A 27,647-nucleotide genomic window follows, 5' to 3' on the forward strand; every position below is an offset into this window, starting at 1 on the left:
CAGTATCGCGAGGAAAGGGGGAAATGTCTGTGGCAATTTACTCGGCAACATTTACGTCCAGCCGCGAATCTACAGCTCTTCTCGCAGAGGTCGTAACTTTGAGCTGTGGTTTCAAAGCTGTTGCACGTTTCTCAGTCAGTGAAGCGAGCCGAAGACGAACAGGGACACGCTCGGTGTAGTTCACCAGCCGGTGGTCAAGTTGATGGTGCGGTTGACTGGCTGTCCGACTGGCCGACATTTGCATCTCGTAAAACGTTGCACACCCTCGTTCTTCTCTCGGGGATATCGTGTAACAGAATACACCTGACAAGTAAATGCAGTGCCCTTTGTTTCTGCTGTTGTTTTAGGGATTTCGTGGCACTCATCGATTACCAAACCCTGTCTTTCTTTATCTTCTGTAGCATAGTATCCGATTTTCTTAATTTTTCATGTAGATACATGGAATGTCTTGCTAAAAGTAATCTTATGGTGAAGATTCACGGACCTTTTCGATCGTACCGTTAGCATAGAATCTCCCTATGGAAAAAAAAATATTCGATGTAACGGAGAGCGAACCCGATACCAGCTTATTAAATGTAATATTCGAAACTATCGCAGCCTCTTGCAACGTGATATTACGAGCGGTGTAAGAGCATCGTGGAATGTAGTAAAGAGCGAATAATCTGAAAATATCACCCCATTTCGAGCAGCCGCGTATCGACAAGGGAATTTGCTGGCCGATAGACAGAGAAGTTAGAGCGTCAACGAGAAACGAGAAAAAAGCGAATACAACATAAGAAAAAACAGGGCGATATATGCTAATAAGTACTAATAGAGTCTCGTCTGTGCCGGATATACTCGTCGTAGAAAACTTCTTCGTTCTCACGTGTGAAAAACAAGTCTTAACAGAGGAGAGTGTAGCCTTTGCTTCTGTAAGCTGAATGGTCAAAGAGGTGTTCACGATTAGTAATCCATCCGGTTCGTGATCATAATGAAATGTATTCTCTGGATTCGTTTCTTCTTTTCTAATTCTCTTCCTTTAACGCGACCAGTCTACGGTACAGTCTCGTTTTCTCCGTTCTTCATCGTGTTGCTCGTGATCCCTGGAACCCTGTCGAGCCGAGCGTGGTCCGCGCTCTGGCCACGTACGCCGGCACGTAACTTCGTGTTTTCTTGCACGGCGGTAAAAATGTTAATTGACAATTGCGTGGCGCCAACGGTCCATCTCTCCCGGCCCTCTCTCGTCCGGCCCTCTGCACAAACCCGCCGTTGGTTCGCATCCTCCTCCTCTTTTGTGTCGTATCCGGTGTGCCTTGCTCGTAACGACCTTGCGAGTACCTTGCAGCCCGTTTAATTGTAGCGAGTGGCGAGCAGGAGGCGACGCGTTGTCATACGTGATAGTCGTAAAATCGGTGTCGATATTCGTGGCGGTTGCTGGCTCGTCCGCGACGATTTATACCGTCGCCCATCGTGGCAAAAAGGTGTTCCCTTATAGTTCGCCAAGCCAAGAGTGATTTATTCGCACCGGACAGCCGGTTTCTTCGTGGAATTTATCGGTCGTTTTGCTTTCGATGGACGCTCGCTTTTCTGGCGGGGAAAAAAAAAACCGATGCGAATTGCTCCTACTCGCCTCTTCTTTGACACTCTATCGTTAACGGAGAGGATACTTTACGTTATTTCATTATCTTTTCCGTGGCGGGCCAAAGTTTTGAAAATGGTATGAAAACGTCGATGCGAGCGATGCCAGGCACTGGTATCGGAGGATGTTTCTTCGTCTCGTTAGTGGAAGTTTGTTCGCGGCACGATCAGACGCGAGGGGGTGATCTCTTGGAGGCTTTCAATTTGCTCGCGTGGTCCCGCGCATAATTGGTTTCGCGGCGATCAGGAAGCGAATATAGCGAAGGGAGAGAGGATGGGTGGAGCGGGCGGATAGAAGGGGATGTTGCTTCGTCTTGCTCCATGGAATATACTTACCAGATCTATAATTGGAATTGCTAGGGAAACCGGTGCCATCGGTTAGGTGGTTGTTACCGGCGCGATACGTGCGTGGCATAGATGCACGCGTGGACTATGCTTCTCTCTTTTTCTCAACAGAGGGATGGCTCTTAGTCCCTGCAGTCAGACTCGGGGCCGTCTTATACCGTGTTGCTGAGAATGGCGTAATGGATTTGGCTCATTACCGGGCTTGAGCATCGTTCTGCTACTCTTCAGTTATATGCCCTCAAGGACGACTTCCATGCAACCTGGCCCTTTTCTTCAACTGTTTCCTACGCGTATCTCCTCCGGGTACCCGCCACTCGTCATATCTGTTGGACTGCATTTATCATCAACTTTGATGCGTCTTTATCTGACGCTTTATGGCGCCTGGTGTATCATTAGTTTCCCGTATCACTTCCTTCCGTTAACCCTTTCGTAACTAAATTAATTTCTTTTTTTATCTAATGGTCCTTCATCTTTGAATAATGGTAGCTAGGTCAATCGTAATCGTTTATTGGAAGGTTCTGTTAACCCTCAAATTGGTGGACTCTAAATTTCATTTTACATTTCATATTTCTTTGGTCACGATTGACCGAGGCTCGGCTGTTCAAGGGGTTAATGTTAAACGATTATCGACGCGCATAACGAGGTGGTAATTAAACCTATAAATCGATATCAGTGATAGAAGGGGAGGAGCGGGGATAACCGTTTCATAACACTTGTAAAGTGAAAGAGGCAGTAGCTTCTTTTATATCTGCAACACGGTACAGAAAGAGAGAAAGAAGGAAAGAAAGAGACAGAACAACGTCACGTATACAGATGCAGAAAGTTAAGTAGTACGAGTGTAAGGATACGCCTATAAGGTCTTCGCCTGCCTAGCACACATGGATTCTGATGGTCGTTTACCCGCGGCCCTCGAGTGACGACCCCGCCCGCTTCAAGGACACCCTTGGACACCGCAACCTCGGACCAGAACCCGACCATCTTCAACAACCGACTGCACGTATGCATCGTGCCATGACTATCTGGATTCCTCTTGTCTGTCGATAATCTTCTGATAGTCGTTTTCAACTCCCTGTGATAATCGGACAACATGTTGAATCTTTCTAGCATCTCCATTTTACCATCTGATAATTCCAGTCTTCTTTTTTTTTTTAATTTAAGGTGAAATACCCAGGATCCTTTGATTATCATAAAACTTTGTAGCAATTTGTTAGAAATGTTTATTTAGGCTGGATTAGCTTATTTTTTGAGGCGGGATAAGGATAACAAATAATGAATGCAGTTTTGGGTCAAGAATATTTATTTCTTCAGCTACTACATAAATCTTTCGAAATAATTTTTAAAAGAATATAAGAAATATCTACTACAAGAAGAAAAGTGCAGTCTTCAAAACATAGCAGCGCCTAAACTCTTGATTTATCGTAGGGCCAGGTTTCTCGAGTCGACCGAATAATTACAATAAATTTCCGAATCCTAATCCTTCGCAAGGATTAACAGATACTTTCTTCAACAGCGAATTCCTTTATTCAGAAGGATGTTCGCTGAAGCCCTCTGTAAGAATCGAGGCGCACCTTATCCTTCTCTTCTTTCACCGAAATAGGATGCGCATTTTGATAGAATTGCATCCATCCCTTTTTAGACTGCTTTGCTCTTCGTATCCATAATGGATCCTGATGCTCCTTCGCTTTCGAACGAGAGAATATTTGTCTCGCTTTAATTGAAAAATCCCTCTTCCATTGAGACTGAAATCTTCTTAGACCGTCAGTTATTTTCGGTCGTAACAAAAGACGCGTCTCGTTTATCCGCTTAAAATCTTAACCACCTCTTCCTCTCTTCCTGTTCTTCATTTTATGATTACAGTAACTATCTACGCGCAAGTCAAAATACCGAGTGCGCTTTCTTTTATTATATTTTTATTTTCCATCATTGGGTAGTGCACCCCATAGACTCTTCAGTTACCTGTGCCATGGAGTTCAGTTCCTGGCTAAGGTGTCTTTGACGAAGTAACCGGGGACCCCGTTCTATCACCGGTTCTCGACGTACCGGATAATGTACTTGCTAGTAATAATGCCTGCTCTTAACTCTGATTTATGGCGGTCAATAAAGAGATCATCTATAATACCGTGAGCTGCTTATTAAGCCAGCGTTGCACTGGCTGCTGATGTGTTTACGAACTCTGTTTGCTCGTTCAGGCCTCCCGTTTGCTAAACCTCTTCGACCCATCGGTAGTTCGTGGCTTCACCATCCTCGATTTCGCAATCGTATCGATTTTCTAATGCACGCACCAATCTCCCTTCACCGTTTGCCTGGTTGTTGATTAAATCCCCTTCTACGAGAGCATCCGTTTTAACTCCGTAATCTCGATTTCTAGCTAAAATTGCAATTCTGTCCCTGGTATTCGATCGTGCCTCTTCGGGGATTCAACGATGATGGGTGAATCATTTTTCGCAACCCTCTTTGGAAAGAGTCAGAGAGAGATAGGAATATAAAATTGTAACGCGAAAATTACTACACGTATCTTCTGGTTATCTTTTCCTAACCACGCTGTGATAGTTCTTTTTCGAAACAGGCTCGATTGAAACGTATCCCCTCGAGACTGGCCTCCAGGTGTTAACAGTGTAATCCCGTGCATTCGTCAGGCTACTCTTCGATATTGACTCGATGGGCGACGATAACAAGCCCCGAAGGCTTGACACCTTATTACAGATCGCTTGGATTTAGATGTAATGCGTGTCATTTGTAATAGACTTCCTACTATTCAACCACCTCGATTTCCTTCGCCTTGAATTTATACGAGCAGTGGGTGTGGTGGAGTTAGCGGTACTTTTATCTATTTTCTCCTGTATTTTAACGAAAATTTACCTCATCGTGTCCGCTCTTTATTAAAATGGAAAAATCCAAGATGCGCGTTTCATCGCTCGAATTCTTCCACGTGTTTTCGCGCGTGTAATGTGAATGCACGCGAGAACAAAAGGCCGCACCGTGGACAGGAGTAAATTGAATGACAGGATATTTATGTCCGTAAGACACGGCGTATCATTCATCCGTGAATTTTCAATATCGAGCCGATCCTTTTTTCCTCCGTCGACTCTTATTATGCGCGTTATCGCGAGAAAGGATCTTCGTCGATTCGTCTCGATCCGTGTAAAGTTCTTAATTAGAGCAAGTTGACCGTCGCCGATGTCAATTTGCACGGTCTATCGTTGCTTGAAATTAATTTCACGGCCGGTATAAACGCGATATATTAGCATGCCGTGAATTGTGAAAAAAAAAAAAAAAAAAAAAGAAGGTAGACTGGGACGAATCGTAGATCGGTATCATCCTCGATCGAACGCCCACGCGTAATGGAAATTCGTCTGCCCGACGATTCGCTTAATAATAGGAACAATATTAATGATAATTACGATTACAAAAAATGCATCGAGGGATAATCGCGTACCGGTGTCGGGAATGGTAGTTTGATGGTGGCGAGCGAGCAATTTAGATTTTGTAACCGAGATAATATCCGGTCGCATTATATTTCTATCGTCAGGCTACGATATTGATAGCCAATTAATCTTCGCTCGTAATCACGTTGCCATCGATTTATTGCTCCTCTATGGGCGTTGAACTGACGATGAGAACCTAGAGAAAGCGAGGACAATTTGTTTGCCTTCGAGGAAACCTGTGCTTATATTTAAATCGATTGGCAAATTTTGATTTACCGCCTTTGTGTTACCAACTAGGGATACAGTAGTGATAACACGTCCTATGAGCGAATTATAATTTAAATTGCAACCTTCGGTAATTTGCTCGAGAAGCTTTTTACATTGTCGTTGAAAATATATCATTCGCTGTAGTTCTTGATCAACAGTATCTTTTATTTAATCCAAGAAAAAAAAAAAATACATATTTCATAACTTAAACCTAGAAATTTGGTATTCATGTGCACCGCAATCGTGACTACAATAACGGGCACAAATTACACCGGTGAATACAGTAGTAGGAGTAGCGTTGTAACGGCTGTCGGAGGTGTTACGTCGTTCCACATTCACGGTAATCAAGCTATCTCTGGCAGGCATCTTCCGAAACAGCCGGTTCTTAGGTCTGTTGGGTGTCAATAGAGCGTAAGGTGGTCGGTTACAGCTTATAGGGTCTCCTCGTGTGGGGCATCGCGCGGTAGCGTTGGCATCCTGACCTAAGACTCTTACTTACACGACGACCTTACCGTACTAAGAGGTGATTTCCTGATGTATGCTTCCATCCGACATTACCAGTTACTTATTGAAAGAACTGGGCAATCGTTAAAGGCTACGATTTATAGCATTCTTCGAACGACCTTTGAGCGTCGCTCAAATAAATTTGAGGTAACGCGACACACCGAGATAACTACGTCCGCGAAAAAGATTCTGCGTTGCGTAAACCATGGTTATAAACAGGGGACGAAGAATCGAGGACCTTTCGGGGTATCGGTGATAACGTTGCACCGTTAGGTTATTTGAAAATGATCGTGCATTAAGGAACATATAAGGATAAAGTGCCTGGATGATATTATAAAATATAGTGATATTAAATGCATTAATCCTTCGTAGGTAAATATATTATTTTGCATTCTATAGATAAATCGTCTTACTGTTTTAAACTGTCGAGAAATTTAAGAAAAATCAAGGCCTTCTTGTTAGATCTTCAATTTGAAGTCTTTGAAGAGGTGGTGAATTCAGTTCCTTTTAGGGATTTCGGCGTATATTTTCATCATTTTTCACCATTTCACCATTTTTTTACGTCTCTACGTGGAAGCTTGTTCTATTTATGGTTTTGCGACTTCTGCTAAAAGTAACTACATCCGAGGCGGCTGCTTCAAAGACTCTCGATCAGATTGAAGAAGGATCGAAGCCGTGAGTGCAACTTCGCGAATAATTCCGTTATCACGATTATCGAATGATGACTCGGCGAAGCGGCGAAGTCTGGTTTCGCGAAGAGAGAAGTCTGCATACGCGAGGAAGTGGTAAGGATGAGACGAAAGACGAAGAAGCTGGAAACTTAATGCTCGTGGTACCGGGACCACGCCGTCGCTATATCGGCGAGGAATGGTTATGGTGCCCGGCCCACGCAATCCGTGGGTCATGGACCATGATCTATGGAAGACGCTGGAATGCCCCGTTATGCGCTAAAGTGCAAACTTGTTAGTCATAGAGTTGCTCGGTGTCGATGGGACATCGCGGGCTGCCGCGGGGGCTGTGCTGGCTTCAGCAGAAGAAAGCTCACCGAGTGTACGCTTGGTCCTTCTCTAACTCCTCCTCGCTTCGTTTCCGTCGCTTTCTCTATGGGTAACTGCTTTCCGCATCGACACAGAAACACCGACTTGCATCATCGTGACACGGCGACCGTGGGTCGTGCGGATGCCGTTATGCCCTAAAGTGCAATCCTCTTTCTTTCTCTGCATTTCCCTCTCTCTTTCGTCGCGGATTTCTTCCTTACAGTCCCCGCACGCTCGATGGTTCCTCGGTTGCGTGATCGCGGTGCCAATTGTGTCCTCGCACCAAATCGCGAGCAGTCGTTTTATCATTTTCCTTGAAACGAAATTTTTACATTTTCGATGACTCGAAGGCATTGCAATGAATAGTAATAGCTGGCATTGATTTTAATTAATCCAAAAAATATTGATATTAGTTTGTGGCGAGAAATATTATATAAAAAGAGGTTGATAGGTGGAAACAGGTGTAACGTCTTCGTTAAAGTAATGGATTCCCATGGCGATGATCTTGTGCAAATGGAACAGTTTCGCTATCGTGAGAATGCTGTTTCCATTTTAGGTAAGGGCGCTTGAAAGCGGTCGTTGACAGTGTCGTTGACGATCGAATGGCGCCTTGAACGTGAAAGGAGCGCTTGTTTATCGCTGCTGGCATGGTTCATCGAGATAGCACCTTAACCGAGTGTACCCTTATTAAGTCCGCGTTACCTGCCCGAGACACGTGTGTTAATCATGTTTTTAGTGTCTATCAAAGCGTCGTAAAGTTAATCGGTCGCTGGTACACCTGACCGACGAGTTTCGTGACTTCAGCAACCGTTCTGGTAGAGTTCTAGATGCAGATCGTTATTTTATATTTGAACCTGATTACAGTTTGAAAACTGATTAGGGTAGCGGTGCAATCAAACCACTTTTTAATTGCAAGTGGTCGAATCAATGGTACTCTAGATCATTTTTTAGCATAACGGATTATCGTTATATTGTCACGTGGGCGATTTTACCTTCGTATGCATTTTCAAACATTTCTGATACATTTTTATCAAATAAACGAGAGTCTATTATAAATTTTATTTTGTCTTCTGACTGTTGGTCAGAATTAAATTCAAACACCTAATGCATGTTCGGGGGATTATAAAATTCGACGATATTAGATGTTTAGTTGCGAATCGATCGCGAGTTTACGGGTAACCGAATAAGGATCGTGTATTTCCGCAAGAGCGAAAACGATCGAAAGGTTGTTCGCGCCTCGTGAATCGAGTGAACATTGAAATAAAATTATTACCATAAACGTTGGTGAACGTGTAACTGGATCCACTGGATCCAGGATTTTTTAGTTTCGTGTAATATCGAAGCGGCACCTGGGCTGAAATAAACAAGCCCTTCGACGGTGTCAAAGGTCGCGCAGTCTTCGCTTGTGAAATTGGAATATCTTCTATGGATCCTTAGTAAAGAGGTGAGTTTTACTGCATCCCTTCGCGCTAAGTTGAGTTTCCTCTTTCATTCTTTACGCAAGGGATTCCTCGGCCTTGAGTAACGCGCCTTTACGTTCGCCGTCGATTTTATTGGAAATTCGAGGCTCCGTACACGGTGCGAATGAAATGTAGAGAGATATCCGATTCGGTGAGTTTATATATATTTGGAAGCGATTAGGTGTAAATTAAAGCTCTGTTCGGCGGATAGTTGATCCCGAAGTTGGCGCATAAGTGGCCTTTCTCTAGTTTTCAATCCCAAGGGTGTGATGTGTTCGTTCCATAGCGTAAATTCAGCAGGTAGCACGGGGCGCCATGAACAAGAGATCGAGGTTGTGGGAAAGATAGCGCCTCGTTACGTGAGATCTCACCTTCACGTTCCTCCAGCCATGTTTACGAGGGTACGGCTCTTCAGTATGTCTCTCATGGGAGCCGCAATGTTCCCCTTTATCATTCGAATTCAGCCAACCGAGATTAACAGCGCAGTTCCAATGATTTCAACGTTAATAATCGCGAAACGCTTACTGAATCTTGATCGGTGATTTATTTATCGCATGCATCGATGGTTCGAGAGAAAATAGAGTTGAACTTCACTTTGGGACGCACAAAATTATTTTCCATTTAACTTTTGGCGAGACTCCGTCGTTGAAGGGTTAACGTATAAGAAGTACAATACGTTAGAACGGAGGTACGGGTTTGTTTCTGACAAATTACAACATCTGACATACCGGAACTGACGTGGGTCGATTCGAAGACCGGACAGATTGCAGTTTCAAGTACCCCCGACGATCTCTCAAAACGAGCACAGCGACAAGTTCAAAAGCGCCGACAAAAATGTTCTTTTCGCGAAGATTAACCTCTGAACAGGTTTTTGTGGATCGTTACTGTTGATAAAATTGGTTGCACCTAATCTGATCAATGGTAACGTCTTGCTGGAGCATTTGAAGCTCAACGTAATGGTGTTCCTTGATCAATCTTTAAGTCTTTTAGAAAAAAAAGTACACAACGTCATCGAAAGATCGTTAAATTTTTTTCATAATTAAATTGTAACACCATCGCATACTTCAATGATGAATAACAATAATAGAATAGTGTTTTCATGATAATTAGGTGTATTCTGTTACAGCAGCATTCATTTCCTGCGTTTATTTCACCTTCGTTAAAGCTCCACTCGTGCGAACGATGCAGCGCTACCTGTAATTAGATTCGCAGTCTTATAAATCTGCATTTAAACGTAGCAAACGCGTGTTTAATAGCCACGATTAATAGCCAACGGGTATGTAATCTCGTTTAAATTTAACACGATCCCTTCGATATTTAACAAAGAAAGCAGGAAGTGACGTGGGCTAAGTACGTCCTTCGTTGTATCAGGACGGGTCGATGTCCTTATCCAGACCAAAATGTCTGAAATATGCACGATCCTGTCGGGAGATTGATACGAGTCCTGGCTGGCACGTTCATTTATTCATTCATCGTTCGCAGCTTGATTTCTCGTCGGTCACTATTGACTTCACGGTTAACATTTCTTTCTTTTTAATCAAACAAACTGTCTGAATAAATTGCTCGTCTTCTCGAGATAAGAATAATTGAAACATTAAGGCTGGACAGAAGGCTCTGAATATAATTTAATTACAAGAGCAATTTGAAATATTAGGACAGGTACTAATTACTAGATAATTTTGATTTCAGGATGGAGACGTTTCAAGAGGCTGGTGTTCAGATGCTGAAAGAGTTCAGAGCGCTTCTTCAGCATTCGCCTCTACCACTTCCTGGGACGAGACTTCTTCAGCTACTCGCATTGAACATGTTCGCCATCGAGTCGACGCAGCTGAAGGGTAAGTCAGATATCTTCTTTCGTACGTATACCGTGATCATTCGGGAAATGAAGGAAAACATAGATATTTTCCTCTCACGCGAAACGGTAGAATTTCCGATCACGATTTACGGTTATCGTCGCGGAATTATTCGGGGAAGAAATACTGGCGTTGCGAATGCAAAAGAGGAACCGATTCGAATATAGATTCGTGTAATGGAATGTTCGTGATATCAAAGGGATTCTGTTGAAAATATACTAGGATGTTTTAAGAATTTATTTCTAAGATTAACACGTTAACTGCCACAGTGAATATGGTGTTAAAAATGATTCATATACCTATTTATTAAATTTGACGGAATTTAAAAAAAATTCCGCTGATAGTCGGTCGCGAGTCGCGGCACGCAAGGGTTGATCGATAAAATGTGGACGCGATAGATGGACGAAGCTGAAGAGGAAGGAGAAGAAGAAGAAAGTTGTTACGACAATGTTGTAACCGGCACTTTAGATCGAATCTCTTTCACGGCCAGGGCCGTCTCGTTATTTAACGTTGCTACGCGAGCACTCAGCTTGGCCAGGCTTTATTGTTTCGCGTCGTTCTGTCGGCACTGTGGGCACCGCGAACGGCCGCAATAAATCAGAATAACGACTACGCCCGCTGCCAAAAGCCATTCGAATTCAATCCAACGTATCGTCCCCGGGGATCTTTTCATTTTCAGACGCGGCGACTCGCAGATACAAACTGCTTGCCCGTCCGTGCTCGTACATCAAAGCTCTCTTTATCGAATCGAAGCTGAACTCGTTCGAACCTTCTTCGTGTTGCTCCTTTTTTCGTCCTCCTTTTGTTCCTCTTGTGTCATCAATTTTTTCCTCTCCTTTCTTATTTTTCATTATCGATCGGACCTGTTTACGGTTCATCCGATCGACGATCATTTAACTTTTGACTGAGGTTTCAATCGGGTTCCACTTGTCATTATACTTGGATTAACTGTAACCCGCGTTTTTTTTAAATATTTATTTTTATCGTTTGATGTATCTTTGCAACGGGACCTTATAGATCGAGTGCCACGGTGAAAATTAATATTTCTTTCAAAAGTAATTGGTAGATTTAACGGCAAAGGATTCGTCGGTCCATTTTAAAAGTCTCCGCCAAGAATCATATGTTTTCGTCAATTTACAACGATCCACTCCTCTTTTCTCAACTCGCCTCGTATTCCACCTCAATTCGAATATTATTTACGAGGGGAATCTTGGGCCGCTTCGCGAAATTTGCAGGAGCAACGTGGGCGTGAAAGTGGTTTGCCATTTCGGCTGAATGTGTTATTCATACCCGTCGAAAACGCGGTGTCCGTAAATTTCCACGTTTACGACTCAATACCCAGAAGAAATTCTCGGTGGCGTAAAATTGATGGGTATAAGAATGCGATTCGCGTTGGTCAGTCGGATGTTCTAGCTCTTCTCCTTTTTTTTTTCTTTTTTTTATTTGACTTTTACGCGGCTCTCTGCTCGTACATTTCATCCCGTGCTCGAATTTCCCGGAGTTTCCAACCATACGCTCGATATACGACCGCAAAGCTTTCTACTTTGATGGGATATTTTTGGAAGGCTCGCCTTCCACACGCGTATACTTCAGTTTTATTTTTCGAATATTTTTCAGAAATTAGTAATTTTTATTTTGCAATAAGAATCCTCTTTGATTTTCTTCACTGAAAGAAGTGGCTCACAGGTGATCCTCTTCGGTATCCCTCGACCGCAGGAAGTTGAATAGAAAACGGAAATTAGTTATCTCTTTCTAAGTAAAAAGGATAGAAAATAAAAAAGAAACATTGCCCCGCCTCTTTCAATCGACGAAACCCTTTTTTCTTCGATTTCCTGCATTATTTCGTCCAATTTCGTTCGTAGACACGCAGTACAGGTAGGTTAGCTTAATGCTCCTCGATCCAGTCATTCTGGTACCGTGACTCACCGCAGTCCAGTGCAAAAGCAACAGGGTCGATCCTGGGCTTTTTGCGGCTGGCGTGCAGGTGCTAGCTTCGTATAATTATCACTAATTCCTAAGAGGAGAGCGAAAACCTTGGTCAAGGACTCGCTGCTCTCAGGATGCTACTCTGCGTCATCAACGGTTCAACTTTTACTAGTCTATTTCCGATGTAAAACCGTCTGCGCGGGCCTTTTGCACCTGCTACTCTTCCTTCTTTCCCGTTGTACGTTTAACTACACAGTTGCGTTTCTCGGTAGAAAATTGATCCTCCTCGGGGATTTCTAGGGAAAGGTGCTTTCTTCAGGGTAAGTGGTTCTTTAGTGTTTTTTCTGCCACCCAGAGCAAGATTCATTTCTTTAGTATTCTATTTTATTTTTATTCCATTTATCTAGAAGCCAAGATTTCTTGCACCCAAAAGCACCCTTCTGTGCGCAACTTCTACAGGTACGATCAGCCTAACCGAAGGTTTTCTTCGATTGAAAGCGAGTCCATAGTTCGATAAACCATCGTTAATATTTTTCTGTTGGCAACATGCACGTAGCTGCTGTGTGCTTATTTCTAATCGTCGTGTCGATCTCTCTCCCGCTAACGAACCAGTTCACTCCGCCTTTCCCGTAGCTCTCTTCGCGGTACGGTTTAATTATACCAGCATCGAATGATCGAACTCGTACAGAGAGTACTTCCTGATCGTCCGGTCGATAGAAACGATCGAGAAATTATCAGTGGCGTGCGACAACGAAACACTTGCTGGCGACTAACCTTATCCGTGACACGCACGTTTGATGACCGGCTATCAGGCGACTAGTAATTGAAATCGTAAACACTAGGTTGGTAATAGGCCGTTAAGTTTACGTGCTGCTGTCATACGGTTGAACGCGAGGAAATGTTGCCAAGTCCTGCTTTTATTATCCTGATATACTACGATTTTCAGTCGCGCTTTCATTTGTGATCCTCTTATAAACCGCGCGATCTAAATTAACTCAGAGCCCTATTCGAGTCTCCCCGGATACGGATCGTCGATGCGTTAACAAAAGGTAAAGAGTAATCCATCGGAACGATAGAGTTCCTCGTGGAAATCGGCTCGATAAATTCCACCTAATAAGCCAGCAGGAAGATGTAAAAATTACGAATCGAGAGGATGGGCAGGTTTGAACCGCAACATTAGACAAAGCATCGGCCGAGGTAACCGAGAAAGCGAATGGAATGAAAAGACGAATCAAACGATGGAAAAGTACAATTCCAGAACTGGCTATCCTGTAATCTACCGCTGGGATTTCTTAGATCCTGGCTTGATTGGTAACAACCGAACCCGTGCCTCGAGAGGCTATGTGTTCTCGTGGCGAGGTGCCGAGGGAAGGTCGTTTACCCTTCCCGCCGAGGAATCTCTTCATCGTTGGAGTAGCCGGCACAGGACGTGGATTATCTTGCTCCACGTGCAATATCTTCGGCTACTACTCGCTGGCGACTCGAGTGCTTTCAATTCCATCCTCGGATGAAGTAGATCTGATGGATGTCTCAAGGATGACTCGACGCTTTGACCGAAGAAAAGAGACGTTTCGTTTTTAGCGATTGGGAACGTCAGGTGAAACACGGTTAATAAAAGAAAAAAAAAACAAATATACGATTCTATTGACGGAGAGATTAAAATCGTCGAAAAATTTCGTTTCATTTGGTGCCTCTGTAATGGTATTTCGAAGAAATTCTATAGAAATACTCGGAGAACTTGAAAATTTCGGGTACATGCGCGTCTCTAAGAAATAGAACGAGAAAGATTTCCATCGCGATACTCAATTAATTCAAACAGAAATAGAAAAGGAACACAATTTCGAACACGCCATTTATATTTTACTATCAGCATAAAGTGGCGCATTAAATAATTCAATTAAAAAAATTAATGGTTATGATTAAACTATGCCATCCTGGAGACGTCCGTTTCTGTGCTACCAGTAAACATTTCAGCGTCAGTGATACGCGCGGAAAGCGTTCCGGCTAATAGTTTAATTTGAAATGAAAATGCGATTAGCGCGACCGTCGTAAAACTGTCGGCGATATGGAATGGCAGTTTGCATTCGTATAAAACACGAGAGTCCGTTACACGTCCCATTCGCGTTGTATCATTCGTACCGCCTTAGATCCAGTTCTCTTCACGATCGCGCTGATAACAGATCGAGATCGATGTCGTTCGAACGTATTGCACGAGTTATTCAACGAGATCCTTGTATAAATAGCACCGGTACAACGATTCTTCTTTTATCTCCTTTTTACCTGTCCCCTTTCGCGCGACCACCTTACAACTCACCTGTACGGGTAATCGGATCGCCAAAGGTGGCGACTGGTCGAGTCGAAAAGCTCTCTCGAGGGGGCCGAAATTGTACGTTGGTTGAAATTCGATCGGAGGACAGGGAGATTCTTGTTCCATCCGACGACCCTCGTCAGCTTTCGGTGATTCGTAACAAAGGGTGGTGAAAAAGGATCAGAGACATGGGTCAGATCGATGTCCCGCGTAGTTTTTACGAAAAATCGATTGAAACGAGCGTCGAAAGATTCGTAGATGCGTTCGTACCGATACTCGTCTAATTACATCTAACTGTACCGGCTACCAAACCAGTATTATTTGCGATAATACGATAGACAGCCGGTTAATTCCCTCGTCATTTTGTACGTAATTCTACTGGTCTACCTTGTTATCTTCATCGTGTATACTTTCATCCTTATCCATCGCGAGCCAGCAGATGAAAGGTCACTTCCGATTTATTGATAGAAATAAGGGAGAATACAGGGGAAGGGAAAGGGAATTCAGTTATTCAATTATTGTTTCGGCATGCAGGATGCATGTACATGGAAATCATTTTTCCTTGGTTATGTACGTTTCAGCGGTTTACAAGACGGAAGTTGTGGAAAACGTTTAGGGGATAATTGAGATAGAAGCGGCTAGGTTGATCGTACCAGGGGTCGAGGACTTTTTCATTTATTATAACTTTCAACTTCTCCTGTATTCTGTATACTCGAGTACGATTCTCCTTAATAATTTAAATTTATCACAATTTTCTTTGCGCTTTTGTTTGAAATTTACAAAATAATTTTCATCGAAGGTCTCTTTTTTCCAAAACCTTGGAGAAACGCGTGTACGGACGACATAGCAAGTGTTGCGTACTGAAATTCGCAAATTACGCGTCTCGAATCACTTACCCGCCGCGAAAGGCGCGTATTAAAGCGGCGACGATGCCTCCTTGGGTATCGGAGTAAATGCTCGCGTGTGGGGTACCCCGGTGTACCGGCGGCCAACGAACAATCATATAACGCCGAGGCTAATGTCCCTAATGTCTATAATCTCGGATCATCTGCATCCAGGTACCTGTGTGTACCTGTGCGCGTTGTTTTCCACGTACTCCACTCGGAACGTTGTTCGACGTCCCGTAACTGCAGGTATATATACCCTCTTTCTCGTTCGCTCTCTGGATGGTACCGAGCCGCACTTTCGTGGCTAACCGCATGCACCAACATTATTAAATTGCCTCATTGTTTTTACCTTTGTTTCCCCCCACGGTCGCTCCCGTTTTTATCGGCCGTAACCCCTCTCGGCGATCGTTTATCGCCTTGCCTCTCATCTCGATTTAGTTTACTCGATTAAGTTGTTACACAGCTCCGTCGAAGGTTTATGGTTCGAATCGAGATGAATACTCAATTACAGGGAGGGGAATAACTATTAAAGTGGACCCTTGAAGTTTGTGGTTTGTTACAACTTACCGATTGTTTTCGGAATTTTTGTCTGTATAAGTTCAGGGTAAATTAAGATATGAAATTGCATGGATTTTAACACCGATTCGCGTCGTCGATTTTATACAGAATTTCGCGTTTCTCTTATTTCCCTGAAAGATTCAACCACCGTATCGAGACGTGTTTTATATGCCAGCCGAAAACGTAACGTAAGCCTGGAGGGACGGGTTCGTTCTCGAGGTTGGCTTCGAAAAAACTACAGAATTTATCCGTCTCACGTATCTGGCTTCGAAAAGTATCGGAAACTCGTCGTGTATCGCCTCGAGCACGCTTCGTACGCGTTCTTTTTCGCCGCAAAACCGTAAGTTCGTACGGTTTTAGCACGGTTGTCGATCGCGATACAAGATGCATCTTGAAATTGGCCAGCCCTCTTGGCTTAGGCTCGACAAATTTCGGCCAGAAAAAAAGTGTCTCCTGTATGCCGAACACGCGCGAATCCGAAGTTATATTACCGATAGGGAGAGGCGAGAGAGGACGCGAGTACGTTTCTGAGAAACTAGCGGAGCTCAGGACTCGTTGGCATAAATTATCGAAAAGTACAGCCCTCGAAAATCCAGTGTTCGTGTGCGCTTACTCGACGCGAAATTGCCTCTCTAAAACACGAGAATTATTGCTCCTTTGCTTTCGCTGCTCCGTCTACCTTTCGAGCGTGCAACGTTTCGGTTTCACGCTTGCTCCCACACCAGGGTTCATCCTCGAGCATTTCCCAAGAATGTCCTGGCACTAGCTACCAACGAGGGTAATTTTCTTTCACGACATTTGCTTGAACGAACAAAGCGAACAGAGGCTTTGAGAGGAATGGCTTCGTGGTTGATGGTTTGGGATGATCACTTTGCGAATTGGTTATGGAAAGGTTTAGGAAAATTTCAATTGTTTCTGATTTTTAATATGAAATTTTTAGAATTTTGAAAATAGAATTTTAATCGTTTTTATTATTAGTAATCGGTTCGTTCAAATCGTTCAAACTATGGTGTATTGTCCATTTGGATTCGTCACGTTCAATGACCTTTCAGCTTCGCATCCGCCCAGACACGGCTACATCCGAATATTATCACGTCATTAGGACGGATGCGAATCCTGCTGGATCACCGTACATTAAATTAATCCAGTCTGTCCCTCGGCCCGGTAGCCATTATTCGCCTTTGGATCTGACGTCTGCGTTATGGTGAATATAATGCATGGGGATCGTAGTCTCGCTCCCCATTAACGTTATTAAATTTCTGATTCAGCTCTCTTGTTGATTCTTTCAATTGAATTCGAATCTAATTTCAATTCTTAATTAGAAGTGAAATCAGTTAATCGTTGGAATTTTTCTAAGTCAGTATAGGAAAAGGTATTTTTCGAATTAATCCTCTGGCCGTGGACCATGGACAGAGTCGCAATTTTATTTAGCAAGATTGTTAAATTAGTTACACGCTTAATAGCACATCTCGTATAGTTTTTCTAGTAATTAAATTGTAACCAGAAGGGACAGGAAGGGAAGGTTGTCCCGATGACGAGTCCCAAAGCCATCGAGGTTGTCACATTTGTTCAGGGAATTTTTGCTCCCGACAGCTACCGATTCCGAGAAGATGTCAGCCTTGACAAGACCGCTAAAAACTGACTCCAGTTTCTTTCGTAAATTCTCTTCACGAACGAGAAGATGACGCCAGGTCGATCAGTCTGTTGATATTCAAAGGTAGATGGAAAAAGGATTTTATGTATCTCAGTTTTTGCGATTTCTTCGCCGCGAATTATGCCTTCTTTGTATGATAAGAAGCTCATCAAAAGTTCGAATCTAAAGTGTAATCGATTATTCTAACTTTGCTATCCTGAGAACTGTGTTTCTATCTTTTTTTGTTAGAACTTGATCGAATATTTTGATTATCATCCAGTAGATTTATAACGTTTACGATCGATGATATTTAAGTTCATGCTATATTTCATCCAATTAGACCCGTCACTTTATGGAACATCTAGATGCAGTTTCAGGAAATTGATAACTTCTTCAGGATCTTTTTTCCACCTTGATGAATGATAATGTAGTACCATTAGCAGTTATTTATTTAAGGGTATCATGATTCATTGATCAACGACAAAAAATAATGCGCGTTTCCTCGAGATATAAACTGAAATTAGATGGGTAATTGCTTCCTGTGCTGTTTCATATGAGAAATTGTCTTCATTACGAGACTACATCCTGTTTAGGCGAAAAACTATGTTAAAGAATGCAAACAGTTAATGCATATGTGTGGTTAAAGGAAAAAAACTCCAGGTAATTAGAACTAGCAAATGTATATTAAAGTGTGTGAGACACATAAAAGGTACAGAAAAAAGGAATTCCCAAAGGAGGCACATCCCTTTGAGAGTTAGACAAATATGACCTAAAATCTTGAATTCTCAACAATCCCATCTGCTCATCAACTGTTCGTACTTCTCAGACATCTCTCTAAACAATGATTTCTCAAAGGGGGGAAGAGATACGATCAATTTGGTCACGGTATAGTAGTCAGACTCCGCTCGAGATCACATAATCCTCTCGCTGTATGCTCGGCGCCGTGTCTGATGCACTGACATTCGTCATTTTCCCACCTGGCCTGAGTTAGCTCTCTGTCTCTTCCCACAAGGCTACCCACACGGGATCTCGTGGTTACGCGCCTCTGTTCATGTGTGTTCGTACCACGTGTCGCTGAGGATAGATGAGGAACTCTGTCTTCAGCATGGAACTAGTTACAGCTTGACGAGCAGTGTGTTTCGCGTAATGTCTAACGATTTTATCCTGCTATTAATAATAAACCGTGAACGGTGTTACTATGCTAAAAGGAAAAGTTGCCACCCATAAAGCATCGTTTATATCTCAGTTTTTCATTTTCTACGCCAGAAATATTAGCAGACTTCGATTTGAAATTAATATATATATAATACGATTCATCGAAACCTGTAATTATCAAGTTATATATGAAGCACGTGTACAAATTGCTATTTATATTCGTTCCGTGGGATAGACCTATGTATAATAAATTCAGAGCTGCACAATTTAGATTAATTTATCCTCGATTTTTCCACGATGGTTAATCGATTTGCATTCGCATTATCGTCTAACCGCAGCACGTACAAGTGAAAATTGGACTACATTATTCTGATTAAACAGCACTAAATAACGACTGAACGTACCATGACCGGTTTACTACCGTAAATTAAGCCTAATTAAGCAAAATGAGTGAGATATACGAGCTGGCTCCCTCTGTATCGATCCTTCGCTTGTATTTTAAGTAGAATCTCCTCGTATAAGTCAGACATGAATGACAAGTACACTCGCGCACCTCATATAAATTTCATTTTTCTTTTTCTGTAATCTCAGATAAACTAAAGCAATCAAATACACTTTTTCAGTTATTCAATAGTTAAAAAATTAATTTACAAATTAAATTCACTGCCTAACGAATACTTACTAAAAATAGATAATTAAAAAATTAGAAAATTCTTCCTTCTTTTTTATTTTTAGCGAGGTGTAAGTAACGCGTTTGAGTTCACCAAATCCCCGAAGCGGAAATACGATTTCCTCCTCTCAAAATAATAACATCCGTGTCTGGAAGTTCGTACACGTTGTCAGGTCCCGTTGACCCAAGCACGCTACATCAACCCGGAAAAAGATTTGCTCGCTTTTTACGAGCCTTCTTGGCAAACATCCCGAACGATCGGCCTCGAAAGTAGAAACAAACCGCATCTTTTTACGCGTCGTTCGATGCGAATTAACTCGTACCTTCGTAAACGAATCGTAACACGGAACGAGATGTTCTAATGAGCGTAGCTCGCACGGAATGGCAAGTAGAATTCTCAACGACGTACGGAATAAAAGCTGTCATCAGCAGTTATTAGTACGAACTGAGAAACGAACCATCCACAGATACGATTCTCTTTCCCCCCCTTTTTTAACCCTCGGAGCTTCTTCGAGTTGGAAGCACCAGGATGACTGACAATTACTCGTCGTTCGAGGCTGTAGTTTGTTGGACGAGCAAGGGTCGAGATTTAATTGTTCTCCGGACAAAAAACGAGCCCCTCCCTCCTTTGGCTCGTTACGAATATCGAGGCACGGCTTCGAAGTTTCGGGGCTGCAAATATTGCTGCTGAGCATACAGCGCCCCGGGCCCCCCGTGTTTGAAGAATAATTCGAAGAGGCAACGGCTCGAGCTCGCTCGTATCGAGATTATTGACTCTCGAGCACGCTCGAGGAGCAAATAATCGCAAGCGAAGTGAGGTTCTGTTGATACAAAACAGCGAGCGGGTTTGGCGGTATCGGAAGCGTTCGTTTTTCACTGAAAATTCGGATTAGCAGCGTTAGAATTAGAATATAATTCGCTTCCATTTGCCCACGATGCAAAGTGAAAATCACGTTGAAATTTTTATTTCATTTTTAATTCTTCGATCGCAGTGATCTTATTCTCATCGAGTATTAACTCGATCCTCAAATCGATCCTCGATCTTGTATCCAGTGGCGAGTGCCACTAAATACTTGAAGATAGTTATATCCTTGGGGCTTCGGCTCTCGCGGTAGTCTCGAATTAAGCACGTTTTATACGCTGGTTTATCGCGCCGCGCTAATTTAACGTTGTCACACAAATGAAGGCTTATATAAAGGCGCAACTGTTCCGATCCCGAGCACCTTCCGGGCTGCTACAAGCGTATATAACAGAGACAAGCTCTCGCGTGGATCATTAGCCGCGCATAAATTGATTCCATGCTCTATGATCCTCGTGTTCTCGAGCTGCTTCCTTCTTTGTAACCTGATTATTGGTCACTTATCACGGCTATTAATTATTCCATATAAATTCTAGTCGCCAATGGCATGACTCTGGTTCTTCGTGTTCAACCAGTATGGCATTCAAGATTCTTCTTTTATTTATTTCTCGTTCGTGTAAATGCGAAAAGTCTATCATCGACACGTTTAATTTCCAATTAATGTCATCTGTTGCTTGACCATATCGACCATTCTGTAATTCCATCGCAGTAATTAAGGATCAACCATGCTATTGATTTGAAAATTAAAAAAAAAAAATAATAATCCACGTGATTACAATACTAGAAGAAAAATTCTACCCCCTGCGGATTATCTTATAAGACCCAAGGATTCAGGCATCTTCCACTCCTGGAAGAAGCTCGAGGACGATGCGGTTACAGCTTCTCCTCTTCTGTGTTTCATATCAGTGAGAGGGTAGGGTAGGGGAGGGCGAGGGTAACGGCTCCGCGGATTAATACGATAGCAGAGCGAGAACGGGCAGGCAGAAATTGCATGTTATAGGTAATTGGCAATTTCTGTAACGCGATCCAGCTACCATCTGCCCACGAGTGGTTCGCGTCAACGCGCGTTCGGTGGTTGGTGGGTCGCCAACGGGCGTTCGCTGTTGGATAGCGATGGACACGATCGGCCACACTTCACGCACACCTTTGGGTCCTTCCTCGCAAGGACGGCCAATGAAAAAGTGTCGGCTGGATCGGTATTCCCTCGACACACGTAATAATCCTAACACGTCCTGACGTGCCGATAAATTTATGTAGGCATGCAGAGTGGTTGGTACGCTGTGTAAGCTCGTGTACATACAGGTCCACGGATATAACCGAAGAGTTAGTTCTTGTTGCGTTATTGGCGAAACGTTGCAGTAGGAATATGTTTTCTTGCGGGTGTGTCCAGCGAAAGCAACGTTTCACGCGAAATCGTATTCTCCCTTTTGCTTTTTTAGATGCTGTATGAAGGGGCGGTGGTAGATTTCGATTCGAACCAGGTGAAATGGGGGGTAATATTTGTGACAGGTTGGGGAAAAGTAGTTTTTCAGTTCCATTTAATGTCTAGTATTAAAGGATTGCAACGATTTATTCGTTGGTACACAAGTCTGGCGATAAATAAAGCGGGCGAAGGGAACAGTCCAGCCATTCTTTCCGGTCATCTAAGGAAAGGGAAGGATTTTTTCAGCAGATCCGTCGATTTATGTACGGCTGTTGTTAGTCGCGTAATCGTCGTGCAATTGGCGTAGCATAGGGAGGACACGTCGGTGCATCCCGATGCACCGGCTTAATGCACCGATATAAATGCGCGTCCGGTATCTGGTTCTCCGCTCTCGCTTCACCGTCTCGAGCGTCGCGTAATTTAACCTTCTCCTGCTCGTCCCCTCGTCGATATCGCAATCCCAGGAAACTCTCTAGTCGGCCTTAATGAACGGCTTTTGCTCCATTTCCGGTTAAGGTGCTCACTGTACAGTCTCCGGGTGAAAAAAATTCATGGGGGTTGAAAACGATTCTCGAGATAAAAGAGAGTTTGTAGCTCAGCATTATCAAACGTACGATCGTGTTAACGCGTCTGTAGCCTTAATAGACTTTTAATTTATTGGGATTCTCCGCGTCTGCTTCCATCGTAGAACCCATCGCGATAATCGAAAGTGATTGACATACACGACAGGTAAAAAGAATAAAAATCCATGGAAGAGACGTTAATTAACGGGAGAAAAAGCATCGGGCAACACGTTACGAATGTTATTAGCCCTGCAACGGTATAATATCGAACTCGACGAGTTGATGCGGAGGCACAGGAAACGCCGTAACGCCGATAGACATCTTGTACTAAAAAGAAACCGGGAGGGAAAGAGAGACGAGGAGAAAGGGAGGAGGGCGTTGTAAGAATCTCGCCGAGAAAGGGCTATTATTAAAATTGATGTTGCAATGGTAATAAGCGGAATTGCTGGGTATTAAATTAAATTATTTTAATGCCGCGACCGGCTGTGTGCGTGCGCGGGGGTGCGGGGGATCGAGCCGATCGTTCGGTCGGAGGCGAGGCTTGTAATATCCATCGTGGATCCAGCGTGATTGAACGTGGCCGCGCGGCTCAGAGTGCAACAATTTTGTGCATTCTGATACGAAATGACCTTCGCGACCCACGATCATGTCGGTTCTTTAACGTTTCCCGACTTGCGTACGGATTTTCATTCTGAATCCTACGCGGCAAGTTAATCGGGAACTTAATCTCGTCTCTAGACTGATGGCCGAGCTTTCGGCTGGTAGATGAAGTCTGCAGTGCTGGAACGTGGGTGCAGTGATTGGATACTTAGGTATTTGCTTGGCTAAACACAGTGGTAGAAAAAATAGGAAATTTTAACAAACTAATCCTCATCGCTCCCCGAAGATATTTTTATTTCTTCCTCTCATTAAAAATGTCATTTAACGAGTACTTTCGCAACACATTGGCACGTTGCCTAATCTTAATTGAGGCTATAACGGCCGATATCCCATGCAACGACCCCCATAACATAGATCGCATCGTCCTACCTAATTATTCTCGAACTCACCAAAGTCTCTATTAAATCGGAGAAGTTAATTAGCTTTCGAGCGACTTATCCCTCTTCCCCTCTTCTCTCAGTCGCAACAGCGTACAGCGAGTTTCTTTCGATCGGTTCTGCTCTCGATATACTTTTCTTCTTCTTTCAGGTCCGTGCTCTTATCTAAACGTTGCTCTTACGGTCTCATTATCGTTAATACCTAGTCGCAGCATGTAACCCTTTTACGCGGCGGCCACTTAGCCGTAAGCACGTTCTCGCTGGCTAAGTGGAGAGAGAGAGAGGATTATTCTCGGTGGTTCTTCTGGCTCGGCCAATCTGAAGAAGCCCAATGTATGTCACGCGTAGTAATTACTTCTAATTAGTAACGTATACAACGTTCCAACAAGACGCTCGTACATGCTGCTACGTGCGATAGCACTGGCCCTATCTCTACCTCGGTTAGATAGCAGTTTTTAATTGCCGCAGCATAATTAGCGGCCCTGTGCGTAACCTTTGATCGTTACTTGCATCTGACTCTGTCCAAGAGATTCAGTTAAGTTCCATTCGCATTCTCGGTATGGTGGCATTATTATTTTAGAGCATTCGAGACAATCGTTAATACGAGGTTTACGCTTTAGCGAGATTCGTCATCGAGATCGACGATACGCTTAGCCTCGCCTCTTCTGGTTGGTCTTCTTGGTCCGCGCGTTATTTGCACCGGCTCTTTGCACACGGTACCAAGCGAAACGGATCGCGCCCTCGAGCACAGGGATGTTTTCACAGCCGGCCCACGAGCAGCCCTCTATTTGTCCGCGAGGCGCGAATTACGACTTCCCTGTGTCAATACGCCAGCACGGCTATTTCCTCCTGCGCTGGCACTCGCCGCCGCTTGTCGTTGTCTTTCCATCTCGCGAGAGCCGCTACTTTTATCGACGTCGGCTTCGTCTTGCCTTGCGTAAACCTTATTTGCCCATCTCGTGCCTCGATGGAATATACCACCTCGACATGCAGCACCGAGAGATTTTCCCTCGGGCTTCTTTTCACATTGCTGCAAATACGCGCGGCGATTTGCTTTTCTACCCGTGCTTTTGCAGGTTGCTCACGATCGTAACAAGAGAAACAAAAAAAAAAAAAATTCTAGTTTTTCTTCAAAGAATCTCCTCTGTAATCGATGAAAATTTTCTCCGAATCGATCGATCAGAATCGGTTCACTTGAAAGGGTAATCAGAGTGGATAGGCGTTTGTACAGGGGGTTAAAATTTATTGCGGTCGATCGGCGGCGCGTCTGTCACGAGCAGAAATGTACCGGCAGCGATGCGATATATATCGCGTGTATTCGCATTAAAATCGACAAGCAATCGACGATCTTTAGTTATTTATCGCGTCGTTATTCGACATCGAGCTGGTCGTGTCGGTGCTCCGCCGCTACATCTTCCTTTTACGATTTCCTCGTTCGTACCGAATGCTAACCACACCGGCCCGCCACGCACTCGGACGGATCGACTAATCATTTCTCTCAATGATAGCCGTGGTGCAGCCGCCGGCTGTCATCGTGTTCTCGTGCTGCCGATTAATATGGATCGCTACAATGCTAATTTATAGCGGGACCATGTTAAACGAGGCTCCGAGCTGATGGAACAACGCGTTGATTGCTCAGTCTTCCTGCTGACGAATGAATTATGATGACTCTGTTACTTCAATTTATGTAACACTTTATTCTTTTTGTTCAGTTTCCTGAACGCATAGTATGATTGATACGAAAGGAAATTTAGTTAGACGCTTATTAGGTCACGATTATTGTCCTTTTTTTTTTTTTTTTCATTTCATTTCTAATTTTTCCCCGTGCTTCATCCCTTTGAGAAAAGTCAAAAGGGCCGTGTTATCGCCTACGTGAATCGATTTTCAATCAGACACCCCTGTTCGTCTCCCCCTATGATATTCTCCGAGAGATCGCGACGTCATGAATTATTCCAACGACTTCTGGGGCCAGCCAACTCTCAAGGACGATCTGGTTGTCTCGCTAGAAGAACGGAGCAGAACAAAAGTGAAGTAGAAAGAATCTTCCATTGCGCTAGACAAAAGGGCTCCGGTACAAAGAGGAACGCATCAATCCGCGAAGATACCGATTGTCTTCGCTCTTGCTGTTTTTCAAATAACTCGCGTGAATAACTCGGAAAAACATCTTCGAGTACCATCGTCGTTTCAAGCCGTGTCCTTTTTCTTTCGAATAGAAACGTTTCAATAACATTGTACTTTATTTTTTCCCGGATCAGATAATTCACATATTATCGCGTGAATCCTGTGTTACGTTCCCGACTTTCCAGAGGAATTCTTGGTATTTATAAAGGAAGAATCGTGCGAGGGGGAAAAATTCCTAAGTTCTTATTTCGAATTGAAAGGCATCAAGTTCCATTCTTGCCCCGTGCGTCGCCGACTCTCCGGAAGAATGCTTGGTATCCATAGGGAAGCGTAAAAGGGAAAAATTTCAAAGTCCCCATTTCGAGTTAGGAGTCTCATAAGTCATTGAGTCTTCAGGAGTCTTCATCCATCCATGAAGAATGAATATTAGCTTCCCGTTCTTACAGCGGACTTAAGTATAATCCGAAAGACTTAAGATCGATCGATAAACCTGAGGAGTAAAGTTATCTCTTCGGGTAACAGATTATACAACCGACCTTCCAGTGGACGTAACAACCCTGCATCCAGAGTCAACCATCTTACGAAACATTCTTGAAAGTAGTCCCGATGTAGCCAGCTACGTTTCTCGTTATATACGCGAACTTATGGATGGGTGCGGTTGCAGGCCGGGAGCGTTGTTCGCGGATGATGCTGGCGGCCAGTCGAGGTGGAAGGAATAAAAAGAGAAGATCTCCCTAGGGCGGTCGTCCTTGCCCTCTCTGGTCGGCCCACGTCAAGGCCACTTCGCTCCAGGCTCAATGCACCCGTTTCTTTCTCTCTTTCTCTTTCATCAGCCTCCTTCTATCCGTTCGTTCGTTCCTCTCAGAGTCGGGCAAATTTTATTTGAAATTAAAATAAGATTATCACTCGTTTCCTATGACTACTCCCGGGAAAATTAGTGAATTTTGAAACCGTTTGATTCGCAACATGTGTTAGATCTCTAATTCTTCATCTTTCCATCTTACTCTACCCTGCTTTTTATCCAACGACTACGGTCTTTCGCCTGTTCGCGCGACAGATATCGCCTCCAATCTGCTCGATGCCGCTTCTCCTACCCATTTCACCGCTGTCGTTTACCTCTTATTTTCCAACGTTTCCCGTCTCACCTCCGCATCCCCGTGACGCTATAAATATCCTGCAAGGTGTTATTTTTAACCTTGCATCGCGCGACACGCAGCATCCACGGTTGGAGAACACGAAGAAGCTGAGCAGGATGGGAGGAGGTCGAAGGGTTCGGTACCTGGCAAAAAGACGAAAACGGGTTTCACCGGATATAGAGAGCTTGATGCCGTCGTCCTGGGGATTTTGCACTCGTACGAGTTGCCATAATACCGTCAGGAGATTCACCGATAGTGTTAGTATTTTTTTCGAGAACGTGGTTTAGTATTGTTTGAGGGCGTTTGCTCCTGTTTGACAGGAATTTAATGGTTACGATTTTTGGAAACTCGTACCAAGTTCATTTCGTTTGGAGATGTTTGTTCCACTTTTTAATGCCAGTTCAATGGCTGTATTATCAGCTGTAGAAAGTTGCTTGCTTTCTATTTTCTCTTCACCACCAGCTTACACCCTCGTCTACCACTTGGTCTTCTTCTTCTGTGTTGCACCTCAAATCGTTTTTTCTCCTCTCCTCTCGGTGTTCTCTGGAGCATGACTCCGGCCGTTGATTAGACTCTCTCCCTCTTTTCTTCGCTCTTCTGCCTCTCCCTACTCCCTTTTTTTATCCCTAGCTTCTTCGTGACCTTGCGAAGGTCGGGTGAACGAACAGTTACGAGGAGAAGGCAGCTTCTTCTTGGCGTCCGAGGTTGGAAAAGGAACTGCGCGCCGACGGCTCGACGCGATACGTGTAATAATAAGGTGGTGCAGACGACGCGATGGGGGCCAGCTATCATTATTCCTGCCAGCTTTACGCGAGACCGAGTCATTTGGTTATCAGTCGTCGGATCGACCGGTCCGCGAAATT

General features: G+C 43.7%; 1 protein-coding gene across 4 annotated transcripts in view; it reads left to right on the forward strand.

Moving 5' to 3' along the window:
- Positions 1 to 27,647, forward strand: part of LOC117605448 (telomerase-binding protein EST1A) — an 83,574-nt gene that overhangs the window by 7,756 nt on the left and 48,171 nt on the right. For all 4 annotated transcript variants that reach the window (XM_076687981.1, XM_076687982.1, XM_034326811.2 and 1 more), the window contains one exon: positions 10,345 to 10,490. In XM_076687981.1, coding sequence (XP_076544096.1) covers positions 10,345 to 10,490 — 146 coding nt within the window. The remainder of the gene's footprint in view (positions 1 to 10,344; positions 10,491 to 27,647) is intronic.

The sequence above is a fragment of the Osmia lignaria genome, chromosome 3 (assembly GCF_051020975.1).
Source record: "Osmia lignaria lignaria isolate PbOS001 chromosome 3, iyOsmLign1, whole genome shotgun sequence".
Lineage (NCBI taxonomy): Eukaryota > Metazoa > Arthropoda > Insecta > Hymenoptera > Megachilidae > Osmia > Osmia lignaria.